The 17495-nt window shown below is 60.4% G+C and overlaps 1 protein-coding gene across 5 annotated transcripts in view; it reads left to right on the forward strand.

Annotated features, from left to right (window-relative positions):
- Positions 1 to 17495, forward strand: part of ADGRL1 (adhesion G protein-coupled receptor L1) — a 93722-nt gene that overhangs the window by 36385 nt on the left and 39842 nt on the right. For 4 of the 5 annotated variants that reach the window (XM_039514170.1, XM_039514165.1, XM_039514166.1 and 1 more), the window contains exons 2-4: positions 4557 to 4736; positions 8714 to 8927; positions 16376 to 16485. In XM_039514170.1, coding sequence (XP_039370104.1) covers positions 4667 to 4736; positions 8714 to 8927; positions 16376 to 16485 — 394 coding nt within the window. In that variant the 5' untranslated portion in view covers positions 4557 to 4666. Of the gene's footprint in view, positions 1 to 4556; positions 4737 to 8713; positions 8928 to 16375; positions 16486 to 17495 lie in introns of those variants that run through there. The other variant, XM_039514169.1, reaches the window with a different exon arrangement.

Genomic DNA, 17495 nt, shown 5'->3' on the forward strand with positions numbered 1-17495 from the left:
TGTGCAGCGCCCGGCACAAGGGGAGCCCTGATCTCAGTCAGGGTCTGTGCAGTGCCTGGCACAAGGGGGGCCCTGATCTCTGTCGGGGTCTGTGCAGTGCCTGGCACAAGGGGGCCCTGATCTCGGCCGGGGTCTGTGCAGTGCCTGGCACAAGGGGGGCCCTGATCTCGGCCGGGGTCTGTGCAGTGCCTGGCACAAGGGGAGCCCTGATCTCAGTCGGGGTCTGTGCAGTGCCTGGCACAAGGGGGCCCTGATCTCGGCCGGGGTCTGTGCAGTGCCTGGCACAAGGGGGGCCCTGATCTCGGTCGGGGTCTGGGCACCGCCCGGCACAAAGGGGCCCCCCCACATCCTGGTCACAACCTTAATGCGGATAATAATTGTGCGTCTTCTGCTGTAGAAAGGAGCCTCCTGTGTGTGCAGACTTGGCAGCCCTGTTGCTTGGGCGCTGCCCAGCGGATGGGCTGTGGGGAGTTTCCAGGGAACCCGCTGTTGCTGGGTCAGGAATCCAGGGCTCCGAAGGCCGATAAATCTGTTGGCGCTAGAGCAGGAGATTTCCAGACGCTTGTTCATCTCGCTGCCCTTTGCTGTGGCTTTCCAGGGAGTTGGGAGGCACCTTTGCGAGGAGACGCTAAACAGGGACATGGCACAAGCAGGGTGTGGGGGTTTCAGCCAGTGTATTGCACCGTAATGGAGCTGGGGCGCTTGATAAATTGAGCATTGCAGCCAGCTCTGGGGTGGGGCGCGGCTGCTTTTTAAGAGCCATGCGGCCACACTGTACGCGACTCGCCTGCCCAGCGTCGAAAGGCAGCCACCTCTGGTGTGGAGCATGGCAGCTGCTTGGCAGCACACAGAGACACCACATGGGGATCATTCAGCCAGCACTGAGGTTCCAGGGCTCAGCAGCTGTTTAGCAGTCACACAGTATTAGCACAGGGATCCTTCACCCAACCCTGAGATGCAGCCACTTCTGGGGTGAGGCGTGGCAGCTGTTTCACTGTCACGCACCATCACTGTCAGACACTTTAGAACAAGAGCAAGTGGCTTTTCCACGTGAAGAAGCTACAGGAGGGAAATGAGGTGACCAGGATTGTAGAATTAATGCTGGAATTTGGCCCGGACCCCTCAGTTCCTGCTCCGACTCGCTGGGAAAAGGTTCTGATGCAGGGCCCTCAGCTGAGCGATTCACCTGGCCCTAGCTAGGTCATTTCGCCCCACAGCGACCCCTGCAGTAGTGGGAGGGTCCAGTTCTGGTTCTTCCTGATAACGATCAGGACCCGACTTGCATCTAGCAAGGGTCCCAAAGTGTTCGCATCACCAAAACCCCCCATGTTGTCTAAGCGTTGGGCCCACCCTCATTAGTTCTGTTCTACACATGGGGAAACCGAGGCACAGAAGGGGGCAAAGCACTTGCTCATGAGTCACACCAGGATGTAGCAAGGGAATCCAGGAGGCCAGATCCGCCCCCCCTGCTGTGACCACTAGACCCCGCTCCCCTCCAAGAGCCAGAAATAGAACCCAGGAGTCCTGGCTCCCAGCTGCCTGCTCTAACCAATAACCCCTACTCCTCTCCCCAAGCTGAGGCTAGAGCCCAGGCGTGTGGGCGAACCACACACCAGACCCCTCCCCTCCCGGCTGATCTGCCATAATTTGGCAGTTTGAGATGTAATTAGGCAGTTTCTTAAACTGCGGTGTCTTCACCCAGGAGACCGAGCCGCCTCCCGGAGAGACCAGGAAGCCATAATTAGGAGCCTTGGAAAGCTCCGTTCACATGTGCTGCCTGCGCTCCGGGCCCAGCTCCTGCAGCCGGGCGGGAGGGAGAGATGTGCGGATGGCACAGCCGGGGTCCTGCTGGCCAGGGCTCCAGTCCACGGGGGCATCCCAGTGTCCGGGATCCCTCGACAAACCCAGCGTCACTCAGCCTGGCCTGTTCTCACTGCTACGCCCAACCCCCATCCCAGAGCCGGGAAAAGAACCCCGGCGTCCGGACTCCCAGCCCTTCAGCTGTCACCACTAGTTCCCACTTCTGGCTAAGCAGGGGTGAGCTGGGACCGCAGATGGTGGGGAGAGCTGCAGTCTGTCACTAAGGGGTGAGGCCAAGGGCTCAGCAGGGGGTGCTGTCCCCTCAGTCAGTGCTGACCCCAATGCCCCAGTGTGGCACTAGGGGGCGCTGTGCTGTAGGCAGCAGGGTGGGGGGGGCTCAGCATGGGGCGCTGTGCTGCAGGGAGTGGGGGCTCAGCAGGGGCGCTGTGCTTCAGGGAGCTGGGGGCTCAGCAGGGGCGCTGTGCTGCAGGGAGCAAGGGCGCTCAGTAGGGGCGCTGTGCTGCTGTGAGTGGGGGGGCTCAGCAGGGTGCGCTGTGCTGTAGGCAGCAGAGTGGGGCTCAGCGGGGCGCCGTGCTGCGGGAGCGGGGGGGGCTCAGCAGGGGCATTGTGCTGCAGGGAGCAGGGGGGCTCAGCAGGGGGCGCTGTGCTGTGGGGAGCGGGGGCTCAGCAGGGGTGCCGTGCTGCGGGAAGCAGGGTGGGGGCTCAGCGGGGCGCTGTGCTGGGGAGCAGGGTGGGGGCTCAGCAGGGGGCGCTGTGCTGTGGGGAGCAGGGTGGGGGGCTCAGCGGGGGGCGCTGTGCTGTGGGGAGCAGGGTGGGGGGCTCAGCGGGGGGCGCTGTGCTGCAGGGAGCGGGCGGGGGCTCAGTGGGGCGCTGTGCTGCAGGGAGTGGGCGGGGGCCAGCAGGGGGCGCTGTGGGGCAGGGAGCGGGGCGGGTGGCTCAGCGGGGGGCGCTGTGCTGTGGGGAGCAGGGTGGTGGGCTCAGCGGGGTCGCTCTCCCCTCACAGTCAGTGCTGACCCCAGTGCAGTGCTGCGGAGTGCTGGGGCCGGGGGGCTCATTTACCACCTCCCTGTGCCCAGGGGCTGGGAGATGAGTGGCTAGGACGTGCTGGCAGCAAGACCTACCGGGGGGTCCCCTCCTTCCCAGCACCCGCTGTTCTTCCCAGGCTGTGATGGGGGGGGGGGGCTGCAGCAGGGTTTCCCCCCAGCCCCACCCCCAGCCGGCCTCCTTTGTTCTCTGCTGAGGGGCTGGGAAATTTATGAGGGGCTCAGCCACCCCCCTGCTGGCCTCGTGCCCATTGCTATGTGTTGGCATCCCTGGCTTGGCTCATCCCTGGGTGAATGACTAGAACCCCCTTCTCTGGGGGGGGCTGCTGGGGCCACCCTGTCCTCAGTCCTCCCCCCCCACCTCCATGCCCCCAAGAGCTGCCTGTCTCTGACCTTCCCCCCATCCACCCCCTCTCCTGCCCAAGTGTCCCCCCCCCACTCCAGTGCAGGGCTCTGGGCCCCCAGCCCCATTCAGTGCTACGAGGGGGGGTGGGACACAGCTCGGGAGACAGCTCTAGTGTTACGTGACTATAGAAGCTCTGAGCGCCCAATCCCCACCCCCACTGGAGCTGGGAAGGGCTGTTCTTCCCATATCAGGGATGGGGAAACTGAGGCACAAGGGGGCCTGGACTCAAGTTCACTCAGCCGAGCTGGGAGTAGAACCCAGGTGTCCTTAGTCCTTATTCATCTTCCCCCCCCAGCCAGGGATGGAACCCAGGAGTTCTGACTCCCAGCCCCCCCCTGCTCGCCACACTAGCCCCCCCTCCCCGAGCTCGGGGGGCGGGACCCAGGAGTCCTGTCTGAAGCCAGCTGTATGATCCAGCTCTGCTCTTTGCCCAAGGTGGTTCCACCTTCATGGCTCAGCTGCTCTCCCCCAGGGCCCCCCTTGAGTCGCCAGGGTCCCCCAGGGCCCCCAGGCTGCTGCGCTGCGCTGGAGCTGTGACACTGATGAGCGCAGAGGCCCCGGCCGAACTGTCAGACAGGAACCTGCAGGGGCTTTGCCAGCCGGGGCACTGGAGCCTGGCGCGCAGGTGTCAGCACTGCCCTGGGGGAGCTGGCATTACCCGCACGGCTGGGCCCCCGGGCGGCGTCCCCGGGGAGCAGCACTCACCACTAAAGCACAGGAACCCCCGAGCTGGGGAGGGAACCCAGGAGTCCTGGCTCCCAGCCCCCTCTAGTACCACTACACCCCGCTCCCCTCCCAGAGCTGGGCAGAGAACCCAGGAGTCCTGGCTCCCAGCCCCCTCTAGTACCACTACACCCCGCTCCCCTCCCAGAGCTGGGCAGAGAACCCAGGAGTCCTGGCTCCCAGCCCCCTCTAGTACCACTACACCCCGCTCCCCTCCCAGAGCTGGGCAGAGAACCCAGGAGTCCTGGCTCCCAGGCCCCCCCGCCCCATTACCCCTCCACCCCACTCTCCCACGATCGCACAGAGCTGGGTCAGCCCATTATTAACCCTTCCCGTGCCAGGGCTGGTCCTAGCTGGCGGTGGACTAGGGAAGCCAGTGGGGCTGGGTGTTGTCAATCCCTGCCCTGGAGAATAGAAGGTCCTCGAGGGGGGGAATTCCCCTCTCCAATGCTGGTGCTACTGGGCTGGGAGATAGAGGAGGGGGTTCTTGCCGCGCATGGGGTGGGGTGAACCCCGCAGCCCCCCCAGCTTGTTTCATGGCTTCTCCCCCCTCCCTCCCCCAGGCTTGCTGTCTGCCGGATCGTCCCTCCTGTGTGATGCCGGGAGAGGCCCCGGGCTCGGGCCGCTGAGAGCCGTGCCAGGGAGCGAGCGTGCCAATCGCCCGGCCGGCACCATGGCCCGCCTCGCCCACGCCCTCTGGAGCCTCTGCGTCACCGCCATCCTCGTCACCTCAGCCACACAAGGTAGGACGGGGGCTCCACAGCGGGCGGGGGGAGCAGGGGGTCTGGGATCTCCAGGGGGCGCCCGATCTCCAGCTGCACCCAGGACACAGATAGACCCTGGGTTCCCCCTGGGTCTGCAGCCTGCATTGCCCAGTGCCACCACTAGGGGCTGCGGAACAGCCTGGGCCCCCACCCTGCAGCGCCCCCCAGAGGGGAGACGTGTCCCCCAGTGCTCGCAGCGATAGTGGAGTGGAGGCTGGGAGTCAGGACTCCTGGGTTGCCACTGTCTTGCTGTGTGACACTGGGCAAATCATTTCCCCTCTCTGTGCCTCAGTTTCCAGATCTCTTTAGATTGGGGTAGGGACTATCTCTTGCTGTCACTGGGGGAAACCATGTTATGAGAGCTGGGGGTGGGGAGCTTGTTAAGAGGACACAGCATAGATGGAAGAGCATGGAGGGGGCTGCAGTGCTCAGTACCTGCTGAGTGCGCTTTGCACGGGACCCTTTGCACAGACTTACGGCTGCCCCGTCCCCCCACCCCACCCCATGGGTAGCATCGTCATGGTCCCCACGCCAGGGAGTAGGGGAGATTCCTGTTTAATCTGATCATCTCAGCGCTATCTGCTTCCGTTTCTAAAGTTAGATCAGGGAAGAGACGGTGGGGGGGAGGAGGAGATTTAAAACAAGGACTCTACTGTGAGTGAGGGGGGCTGGGCCCCAAGGCTTGGCTTCCCCCAGCCCCACGGGAGAGCAAAGGCAGGACATAAGGCTGATTGGACTGATCCACCACTAGGGGGCACCGCTCTGGGGACTGAGCTAAGTGGTCAGTATCATGTGTACAGGGGATGTGGTCCTACACACCACACACCATGGTGTGTTCCTGTATCTCAGGGGCAAAGTGCACCACAGATGATATTGTTATTCCCATTTCAACCAGAATCATTGGAGAATCCCCCTGGCTGGGGGCAGTGTAGGGCATAGGACACACAGCCGAGCGGTTCATATTGTGCCCACCTGAGGGCAGTGTTGTGCAGACACAAATGCATGCTCCCTAACCCCTACAAGCCCATGGACACACAGCCCAAGGCACACCCATGCCCAAACACATACACATAAGTACACACACACTCATATCCAGGCAAATGGACACACACACAGGGACTCACAGACACACACATGCATGCATAGGCGTGTTATGCCCAAATGGGCACACAAAACACACTCGCACACACAAATGGAAAATTGCAGACAAACACACACCTTTGCACACACAGACACACGCTCCCCCACCCCCACATCACACACTCACATAAAGATACTCACATGCCCCAGCCCCACCCCTCCCCATTCACTCGGCCTGTCCCCCGCCCCTTTCCCCCCGTCAGGCCCCGCGCTCGCCACAGGGGCCGTGCCGGAGACGGCTCCATTCTCCGCTCCCCTTTGAGGGGCAGCTGCCAAGGTCGGGAGAGCGTGAGCAAATCTCCCATAATGCACCTGCCATCCCTTTAATCACCTGCCTGGCTCTGTGTCCTGCGGCTCCCGCGTCAGTCCCTGGCTCCTGGCGTTTCAAGCCCCGGTTCAAAGCCGCCGATGCGGGGAGACGGGGGGGCTCACACTATGGCCCATGGTCTGCGCTGCCCCCTGCCCCCTGCCCCGCTCCTCAGGATGCTGCAGGGCCTGACGCCCGGACCCATCCTCCATCAGTGCCGTACAGGGCTGCACATGGCCCCCTGAGAATCCCACCCCCGGGTGCAGAAATGTTGGGGGGGGCCCTGCACGTGCCTTGCTCCCAGCCCCTGGCATAGGGGGCGGATCAGGGCGCCCTGCGCTGTGGCTATTCTCTGCCCCTGGGACAGGAGCACTGGGAATCAGGCCCCAGGTCTCTGCCTTGGGCTTCAGAACTGGGATGGGGGCAGTTGTTGTGGGGACATGTGGCAGGGATCGCAGACGACAGGCGTTTGGGGCCGAGGTTGTTCCAGGGAGGTAACACACTAGCTAAATGCACTGTGCTCCCTCCCCATCAGGGCAGCGGCTGGTCCACATAGGGGATAACAACCTCCTTCAACTGCCAGCTAACAAAGCTGCTCTTTTAGCTCACGTGCTTTTAATGCTGGAGGTCCCAGATCCAACCCCCTCCTGCCCCATTGGCCAGGGTGGGCCCCATCCCCCTCCCTGTCTGCCCATATTGGGCAGGGGACAAATCCCAATTCGGAAGGTTCCGCCATGACAGGAATGGCCAGAACAATGTGGGGAATTTCAGGCCAACCAGCGCCTCCTGGTGGTGGGGTCTGGAACCAACAGCAGCCAGGGCTCCCCGAAGTCCTGGCAGAGGGAGACTGGTCTCCTTCCCCTACCACTGCCAGGGCACGAACCGCCCGCCCAGCTGCACCAACCTGGAGGGAGGGCCCCCTGCTGTGCACCGCCTCTGCCCTTCCCCTCCTCTGCTCACAGCCCTGTGCGGCAGCAGGACACCCGGGTTCTGTCTGCAGCTCTGGGAGGGGAGTCTAGTGGTTAGAGCGCACCCCAACTCTTAGACCTTCCTTCACCCCCCTCTCTCTGCTTCTGCCTCACCTGTGTATGTGGGGAAATTACATCGGCAGCAGCCATGTTGGTAGCCAGTCCCCCCTCAGGGAACCTCCCAGACCCCCCCAGCAGGACTTGAACCCACAGCCTGCAGCTCTGGAAAGGCAACACCCTCCCCAAGCAGCCACTGGAGGCAGCGCCAGACGCTGCCTCCAGGGGGCAGCAGCATGTGTCTGTGCAGCCAGCCGCCCCTTAAAGCAGCGCCCCCTGGTGCATGCATCAGGCATTGCATTTGTGTCTTCCTGTTCCACAGTCTGCCTCAGTGTCCCACAGCAAGTTAATATAAAGCCAGGAACAGAACCCAGGCCCCCTGGCTCCAAGCTCCCCCCAAGCCCCCTGCTCTAACCACTAGACACCACTCCCCTCCCAGAACTGGGGATAGAACCAAGACCCCTGGCTCCCAGCCCCCCTGCTCTAACCCCTAGACACCACTTCCCTCCCAGAGCTAGGGATAGAACCAGGAGTCCTAGTTTCCCCTTTAAAATCCCTCTGGGTGGTTTTAATTCTCCTCTCTCCTCCCGGCTGGTCCTGGTCACATGGGAGATGGGGGGGGGGATTCGGAGGGATTGCAGGGAATTTGCTCAGCACATTGGCGAGACTGTCGGCTCAGCCGCTGCCTGGAAAGTGGGTCACGGGCGGTGCGGGGAGCTGAGCGCGTGGTGAGAGACGTCTGGATCTGGGCAAAACATCCAGCCACACGTGAGCCTTTAAATGCAGCCCTGGGGCAAGGGACCAGATTCCCTCCATGAGGGGCCTGATCCCGTCTCTTTATATGGGCAGCTACACTCCCCACCCCGTTATCTGGGAAAGACAGAGGAACTTGCTCCTTTATTATATGGATTACGGTAGCGCCTACAAATCCTAACCGATACTGGGCCCCGTTGTGCCGGGTGCTGCACAGACACCCAAGCGACAGCCCCTGCCCCAAAGCCTAGCTAACCAAAGGGTGGGGGAAACTGAGGCACAGAGAGGGGAAGGGACTTGTCCAAGGTCACCCAGCAGGTCAGTGGCAGAGCCAGGAATGGAACCCAGGTGTCCTGAGGCCCACACCAGTGCCCCACTCACTAGATCACACTGCTGCTCAAACACTGGCGCCGTCCTCGGCCTGTGAAGTCCTGGCAGGTGTTTCATTTGGACTCCGGTCCATGGGAACTAGACTGGACCCACGGGTCCCCTGCCACCCCCTGCTCTGACCACTAGACCCCTCTCCCCTCCCAGGGCTGGGGATAGAACCCAGGAGTCCGGGTTCCCAGTGCCATGATCTGGCTTCTCACTCCATGGGCAGATGGGGAGGTGAATTACAGATGCCACCTGAGCGTCAGAGGGTGGGGAAACTGAGGCAGTAGATGGGGGGGAGGAATGGGGAGCCGACCCACTCATGCCTCTCACCGTCTCCTCCTGTCTCTCTCCCCTAGGTCTGAGCCGCGCCGGGCTGCCCTTTGGCCTGGTGCGGCGGGAACTGGCCTGCGAGGGCTACCCCATCGAGCTGCGCTGCCCCGGCAGCGACGTCATCATGGTGGAGAACGCCAACTACGGGCGCACGGACGACAAGATCTGTGACGCCGACCCCTTCCAGATGGAGAACGTGCAGTGCTACCTCCCTGACGCCTTCAAGATCATGTCCCAGAGGTGAGCGCGCCTCACCCGCACCCCATATGGCACCCCCAGGGCAAGGGGACCCCGTCTCTCCCTGGGTGCCCAGGGCTGCACCTTGTTTCCCCCCTGCCTCCAGCTAGAGGAAGAATAACTTGTGTTTAACTGGGTGCCAGCTCCTCACCACCCCCAAGCCGGTTAGCCCCCCAGGTGCACCCCAATCCCTGAGCCCCTGTGACATCACTGCCTACCCCCCGAAATCCCCACGGGGGCAGTGCACACGCCAGAGTGTTTGAGTCACCTGCCCCTCAGCAGTTCCCTGCCCTCGCAGCCTGGAGATCTAGTCAGAGTGAAAACAAGCAGGTTTCCAGCTGGGGAACAAGGGTGGGGGAGAGCAAAGGTTCCCCAGAGAACGAAACCAAGACACGCGGGCTAGAGGCTGCACGTAACCTAAGCAGGCAAATTCACCGTCGACAGCCATCGTCTGTCTGTCTATCCCCATCCACCACCCCCACCTATCTATTTATCTGTCTATCTCTCCCCATCTGCCCCATCCAGCCATCCATCTATCTACCTATCTATCCTCATCCACCCCCTCTATCTATCTATCCCCATCCACTCATCCACCCATTCTATCTATCTATCCCCATCCATCCCCTCATCTATCTATCCCCACCCACCCCCTCTATCTATCTCCATCCACTCCTATCTATCTATCTATACCCATCCATCCCCTCATCTATCTATACCCATCCACATTCTATCTATCCCCACCCACCCCTCTATCTATCTCCATCCACTCCTATCTATCTATCTATCTATCTATCTCCATCCACTCCTTCTATCTATTTATCTATACCCATCCACCCATTCTATCTATCTATCCTTATCCACCCCCTCTATCTATCTATCCCCACCCACCCCATCTATCTATCTATCCCCACCCACCCCCTCTATCTATGCCCATCCACTCATCCACCCATTCTATCTATCTATCCCCATCCATCCCCTCATCTATCTATACCCATCCACCCATTCTATCTATCTCCACCCACCCCATCTATCAATCTATCCCCACCCACCCCCTCTATCTATCTATCTCCATCCACTCCTATCTATCTATCTATACCCATCCACCCATTCTATCTATCTATCCCCATCCACCCCCTCTATCTATCTATCTCCATCCATTCCTTCTATCTATCTATCCCCACCCACCCCCTCTATCTATCTCCATCCACTCCTTCTATCTATTTATCTGTACCCATCCATCCCTTCTATCTATCTATCCCTATCCACCCCCTCTATCTATCTATACCCATCCACCCATTCTATCTATCTATCCCCACCCACCCCATCTATCTATCCCCATCCACCCCCTCTATCTATCTATCGATCTATCTATCTCCATCCACTCCTATCTATTTATCTATCCCCATTCACCTGTTCTATCTATCTCCATCCACCCCTTCTATCTATCTATCTATCTATGTCCATCCACCCCTTCTATCTATCTATCCCCATTCAATATATCTATCTCCATCCACCCATTCGTTCTATTCATCTATCTATACCCACCCACCCATTCTATCTATCCTATCTATTTATTTATCTGTCCCCATACACCCTATCTATCTATCCCCATTCACCCTTTCTTTCTTTCTTTCTTTCTTTCTTTCTTTCTTTCTTTCTTTCTTTCTTTCTTTCTTTCTTTCTTTCTGTCTCCATCCACCCTGTCTATTTATCTTTCTGTCTCCATCCACCCCTTCTATCTATCTATCTATCTATCGATCCCCATCCACCCATTCGTTCTATTTATCTATCTATCTATCCCTACCCACCCACCCATTCTATCTATCTATCTATCCTCATCTACCTGATCTATCTATCTATCTCCATACACCTCCTATCTATCTATCCCCATACACCCCTCTATCTATCTATCTATCTATCTATCTATCTCCATACACCTGTTCATTCTATCGATCGACCCCCATCCACCCATTCATTCTATTTATCTATCCCCACCCACTCACTCTATTTATCTATCCCCATCCACCTGATCTATCCACCTGATCTGTCTATCTATCTATCTATCTATCTATCTATCTATCTATCTATCTATCTATCTCCCCATGCCAGGTCCATATGGCATCTGCCAGCGAGGGTTGCAGGCATTCCACACACACACACATGCGCCCCATGCTGTACACCTCAGTAGCCAAGGGGCTGTGGGGGAGGGGGTGCTCCAAGGCAGGCTAGCTGGGGGAGGAGTGGGGGGCAGTGAGATCTGGGGGTGAGGGCTAGGGGTGGGTGGAGGCCAGCAGAAGAAAGGGCAGGCCGGCGGGTATTGGGCGGGCACAGGCAGCGTGTGGTCGGAGGGCACACTCCGATTACCAGCATTTCTGGCTTTTCCAAAGAGGGTTTCCTTCCTGGGTACTGTGTGGCCAGGTCCTGGAACCACCGCTCAGCTGTGTCCTCTCTCCCTGCACCACTGTCCCCCGCCCCCAGCCTGGGACAGCCCCCAGGCTAGCAATGCCCCTGCATCTGGCACAGCTCCGCCCTCCCCCTCCAGCCTGGTGCTGGCCCCCACCAGCCTGGCACAGCCCCTACGTCTGGCACAGCTTCCCCCCAACCTGGCTCCACCCCCGCCCCCCCAGCCTGGCACAGCCCCGTGGAGAATGGCTACTTGGCTGGCAGAGGGGCTGTCTGCTTTAGGGAGGGCCCATCTCTGCAGCAGTGAGACATCCACAGAGGTTGGGGGAGCGGGGTCTAGTGGTTAAAGCAGCAGGGGGTGTGGCTGGGAGTCAGGACTCCTGTGTTCTATCCCTGGTTCTGGAAGGAAGACGTCTGGAGCAGCTCACAACTGCGGGTGCCAACCTCAGGGCAGAGACTGTCGCAAACCGGGCAGACCCCTCAAGCTGGTGGAGAGTTGTATAATGAGATTTCACCCAGCCAGTAACAACTGTGAACTCCCGGATTGGTCGCAGACACTCCCCGTAGCCTCTCCAGTCTATCCTGCCGCCCAGACACACAGGACTTAGTGACAAATGGTCACTCACACCCAGGAGCGGCGCCAGGGTTTCTGGCGCTCTAGGCAGAATTCGGGGGGTGGCATTTTGTGCGCTCCCCACAGGGCGCGCGGGAGCTTCCGGTTCCACTCCCGTCGCGCCACCGAAGAAGGACCCGCCTCTGAAATGCCGCAGGCGACAGCGGCAGCCATTGAGCTGCTCAATTGCCTGCCGCTGTTTTCCACGGCACGTTGGCAGAAGGTCCTTCTTCAGCGGCGCGACGGGAGCGGAACCGGAAGCTCCCGTGCGCCCCATGGGGAGCGCACAAAATGCAGCCCCCCGAATCCTGGCGCCCTAGGCGATTGCCTAGGGTCGCCTAATGGAAGCGTCGGCCCTGCTCACACCAAAACTCACCACGCTCGGGTTGCTTCCAGCCCTAAGAGGCCAGTCTCTGACCCCAGATCATTGGTACTCTAGATCCTACACCAACGACAGCGCCCGTAGCCAGGCCTGGACCAAACTAGCTAAAGGTTTATTAACTAGGGAGAAGAAATCCGAGTTAGTGACAGAGTAAAGCAAGCGAACATACACACACCCGTGAGTTCCCAGCTAGCTCCTGAGGGTTGTCGTGATCTGTCAATTCGAGGCGTCTCTCAGGGCGGACCCAGGAGGCAGCCCCTGGGGAGCTCTGGCTTCAGTTTGCTTTCTCTGACCCCCCAGAGTTCAAACAGCCAAAGAGATGGAAGATTTTCCTGTGGCTTTGTTAAAACAAAATAAATTTCCTTCATTCCGCTTCCAAGCAGCATTTCCCAGGTGCCAGTAACCAGCCTTTGTACTGCGATGGTCCTTGATGGCCTGGCTGATCTGGCTAGTCCTGCTGGATGGGTGGCAGACCAAGGCAAACATTTTCACAGTTATAAAGCAAAGTCAGGACTCCTGGGTTCTAGCCCCGGCTCTGGGAGGGGGTGGTGCCTAGTGGTTAGAGCAGAGGGTGGCTGGGAGTCAGGATGCTAGCTTCAATTCCCACCATTGGGCCTGTGAGCCAGACTCCCAGAAGCCCTTGCAGCAGGAACAGGAGTGTTGCAGGGTGGGGTGGGTGGAGAGATCACCACCTTCCTCCTCCTGGCAATGCCACCCCCCATCCCTGCTGCCAGGGAGCTCCGACAACCCCCACCCCCCCGATCCCTCCCTCGTTAGCTCCTGCCACCTGCTCTCCCTGGCAAGGCTGATGCAATCGGAGAAGGGGTGGACGGGGCTGTTCTCTGGGGCCGTCGGCTGCTAGAGCAACCTGGGCTCATGTCCCCGGGACCCAGGCAGGGCTCCCCCGGGGCGGGGCAGCTGCCGCCTCATTAGCCACGGCTGTTTGCCAGAGATGGGCAGGGAAGGGAGGGGGGCCCTCTCCAGGCTCCCACCACCTGCTCCCCCAGCTGGTTGGCACCAGGCAGCTCCCAAATCCGCCCTGGCTCCAGCCTTGGCTAGGGCTGCGGGAACTTCCGGGGGGTCAGGGTGTGGGAGCAGGACTCCTGGGTTCTGTCCCCAGCTCTGGGAGGGGAGTGGGGCCTGGGGTTAGTTCAGGGGGGGGCTGGGTCCCACACTTTTGCTGTGGAGGTCACAGGAGACTTTGAACCCCCTTTCTCCTGCCCCCCCCCTCCGATTTGATGCATCCTCCAAGGGGCTGGGCCAGATGTTCGTTCATTTCCACTCTCTCCCCAGTTCTTTCCTCTCCCTTCCATTAGCCGCCCCCCGCGACCTCTGACGGGAGGTGAGTTGGCCAGTCCTCAGCTATGACCTGGGGGCAGGGAACAGAACCCCCCACCCCCACCCTGGTATAGGCAGGTCAGGGGTTCAGCAGCCTGGGGCAAAGGCTGCGGAGGGGGGATGAGTGGAGCAATGTCGCCCTCCCATGGCCGTTCTCTGCAATGACAAGAGCATGCTTGACTCCCAGCTCGGCGGAGCCACTCCGGGGGCTCAGCTCCAGCTGCCTCTGGACTCTGCTCGGTCCTGAACACTGACCTCTCCCCCAAGGCCTCCCCCTCCCCCTTCCCCCCATGGCCTCCTCTTGGACCTGGGACATCAGACTGGCCAGGACACCAGGGTTCTTTCATCTTTGACACCAGAGGTACCCTCAGGTTAACGTCTGGTCAGAGAACTCCCAGGAATCACCCCCCCCCCCACACACACAAGGGATCTGCACCCTGGGGCACAGGCACCAGGAATCACCTCCCAGCCCCCCGAGGGGTCCATGCCCCAGGGCACAGGCGCTAGGGGGAGGAGGGAGTGGGTCTTCTCCCTCCCACTGGGAGAACAGAGGGAGTCTTTGAACCCTACTTAGCTTTACTGGGTGACCCTCCCCGCTCCCCCTTTGGGGGCTGCTCGCTGGGTCCTGAGCCCCAGGGGAGTCCCAAGCAGCTGTGAGCTTAGAACCCCCAAAAGGAAACGTGTTGCCTGTTACCCTGCGGGACTCCCTGCCACAGGAGGCAGCACGGCCAAGGGGAGCTGGGCAGGGTGGGCCTGAAGGAGGGTTCCCTAATTCCCCTTTTCTCTCTTTATACCCCTCCTCTTGCCGTCCCACCTGTCCCACCGCTCCCCCTCCCCCTCCCGCCTGCACGCTCGCCTCGTTCGTTCTTGCATCCGTTCCTTCTTTCCCGCCCTGCTCCTCTTTCTTTCTTTTGTTCTTTCTTCCCTTCTGGCTTCCTTTCATGCTGTTCTTCTTTCTCTCTCTCTCCCTGGCTTTGTTCTCTCTTGCTCTCTCTGCGGTTCTAGCTGTGGGACTGAGCCGGAGAGGCCGTTAAAGGTGAAATACCATCAAGGAAGCAGCTCTTCCTGGATATTTATTACTCCACTCTTGGACTTTCAGCCTCGGCTCTGTGACAATAGCGAGCCGAACAATGAGGGGCCCCCAGCCCGGGGCTCTCAGCCCCCCAGGAAACCCCCTCCACAGAGCTAATGTAGTTTGGGCAATTATCCTGCCGTGCTTGCTGGGAAAAATACCCCCAAGCCAAACCTCCCCCTCACCCACACGCGGCCTGCCACAGAGACGTGATTGTAACAGGCAGCGTGGCGGTGAGAACCCACAACCCCTGAGTGTGTGGGGGGGTGCATGGGGGGAGGGGGGCGTAGATGGGGCCATGCTGACATGGGCGTGCATGGAGGGGGGTGCAGGTGTGCAGGGGGTGGAGCTGTATGTAGTAAGTGTGGGGGGGGTGAATCTGCACACATGGGAATGAGTAGGTGTGTGTATGTGTGTGGGGGCGTGTTTGGAACACAGGAATCACCCTCCCGATGGGCCCATCTACCCTGGTCTCCCGGCTCCAGCCACTCACACCAGCAGCTTCAGAGGCTGGTGCAGGGAGCCCCCTAGAGGGCAGTGATGGAATAACAAGCCTAGGTGGGGCCTTTTACCCCTTCGCTCAGGGGCCAGGGTTCCAGCCCTGATTTCATGCTTTTTTCTCCTGCCTGGGATGCTCAGGTGACCCAGCCAGGCCCGACCTGGCCTGCTGCGGTTTTGGCCCCTGTCTCATTCTGTGGCAGTGGGTTCCACAGGCCAATTCTGCCCCCTAGCTAAAGCAGCCCCTTCTTCCAGCCTGGTCGTGGGTGCCCTGCGCCCCGTGTTCTGAGCAGGCCCAGCAGAGGGAATCGGTTTTACGCTGGGCTCAGGCTGAGATACTCAGTGGGAGGGGGTGAAAGGCGAGACAGCCCTGGGGATTGTCTGCCCTGGATTGAGACCCCACAGACACAGGCAGATGTACATCCCGCCTTGCAGACGGGGCTTCTTCGGTGCCATCTCCACATTTCACAGTGGTGGAAACCGAGACACCGGAACGGGAATGGGTTTCTGCACGCCGACTCTGTGTCAAGGCCGGGAAGAGAACCCAGGTGTCCTGACCCCACTTCCCTCAGCCTCACTCTAACCCCTAGGCACCACTCCCTAGATGTGGAATTAGAACCCAGGTATCCTGACCCCAACCCTCCTGCTCTAACCCCTAGGCACCACTCCCTAGACATGGGAATAGAGCACGGCTGTCCTGACCCCCAGCCCTCCCCGCTGTAAGCCATAGGCACCACTCCCTAGACGTGGGACTAGAACCCAGGTGTCCTGACCTCCAGCCCTCCCAGCTCTAACCCCTAGGCACTGCTCCCCTGAGCTGTCCAGACTCCCAGTCTGAGGCTTGAATGTGCTGCTTTTAGGGCAAGACATAAAACCAAGGCCCTGATCCTCTGCAGGTCACTGAAGGACCCCCCGTACCCTCCCCATGTTTCTCACAAAAGTCAGGGCATGAAGCCCAGCTTCCTGGCCCCATCTCCTCGTCGCTTCCCGACATCCCTCTCCTGCCCAGCCCTGCTCCTGTTTCAGCCAGGGTTCTGCGCTGCCCTGACACGCCCCAGAGGTGGCCGCATTTCGGCACTGTTATGTTGCATCACTCCGGGACTGTCTTTAATGTATCGGCCCCCCGGGCCCCCTCTCTCCCCCAGGTGCAATAACCGGACGCAGTGCGTGGTGGTGGCTGGATCGGACGCCTTCCCGGACCCCTGCCCCGGAACCTACAAGTACCTGGAGGTCCAGTATGACTGTGTCCCATATAGTGAGTCCCATTCTCGTTGCTCTTTACAACCGTGTCCGGGTCCGATTTGTTCGCTTCCCTCCTCGCTGTGAAAAACCTCCCACCCAAAGCGGGGGGAGACCCCCCAGAACCGGCTCCCTGATCCCTGGCGCTGTGGGGAGGACTTGGGGGGGGATGACTGGGACCAGGGCTAAAGGATTTGGGTGCCTCGCTTTGGCTCCATCCTTTGGGGGAGAACATGCCACGGGGCTGGAGGGGGAGATGCTAATGGAGGAGATGTCCCTGCCCCCCGCTGTCACTGCTGGCCCCAGTGTGGTGCTAGGGGGCGCTGTGCTGCAAGGAGAGGGTGTGAGGGGCTCGGTAGGGGGGACCCCCCGCACAGTCAGTGTGAGCCCCTAGAAGTAATAGAGAAGCCAGCAAGCCCTGGGGTGTGCAGGGGCGGGGAGCGTATCACACGTCTCGCCACTGAGGCTGCTGGACACAGACAGACCCTGCGGTTCCCGCCGGCTCTCCAGCCAGCGCTGCCCAGCGTCACCCATGGAGGTCGCCTCACGTCCCAGCCACACCTAAGGTTACACTGCAGTACCCTGCCCATCCCAAGGGGGCGCTGTGGAGCGAGGCTAGGATGGGGGCCTGCCCTGCTTGTTCCGGGGTGGGGGGGATTGTACCGGTCCCAGGAGGGGGCTGAGTGGGGAGAAGTGATTGGCGACCCACGTGTCCCCATGTGGGAGGGGAGTGGGATCTAGTGGTTAGAGCGGTGGGGGAGGGTGGAAGTCAGGACTCAGGTGGGAAGGATCCTGGAGCTACATTTGAGGAGGGAGCGTCCTTCTGGGGCAGGTTTCTGGCAACGGGGGGCCCTGGGTTGGGCTGGGTTTGGGGAGCACCTGCCCTAGGCCAGAGCTGGGGGGAGGAGCAGAAGGGAGATCTGGAGTTGGGGAGGGAAGAGAGACTCAGTGTGTGTGTGTGTGTGTGTGCTCCGCATGTGTATGCATGTGCTCCCTATGTGCTGTGCGTGTGGATGTGGGCACATA

This window comes from Mauremys reevesii, linkage group 25, assembly GCF_016161935.1.
Source record: "Mauremys reevesii isolate NIE-2019 linkage group 25, ASM1616193v1, whole genome shotgun sequence".
Lineage (NCBI taxonomy): Eukaryota > Metazoa > Chordata > Testudines > Geoemydidae > Mauremys > Mauremys reevesii.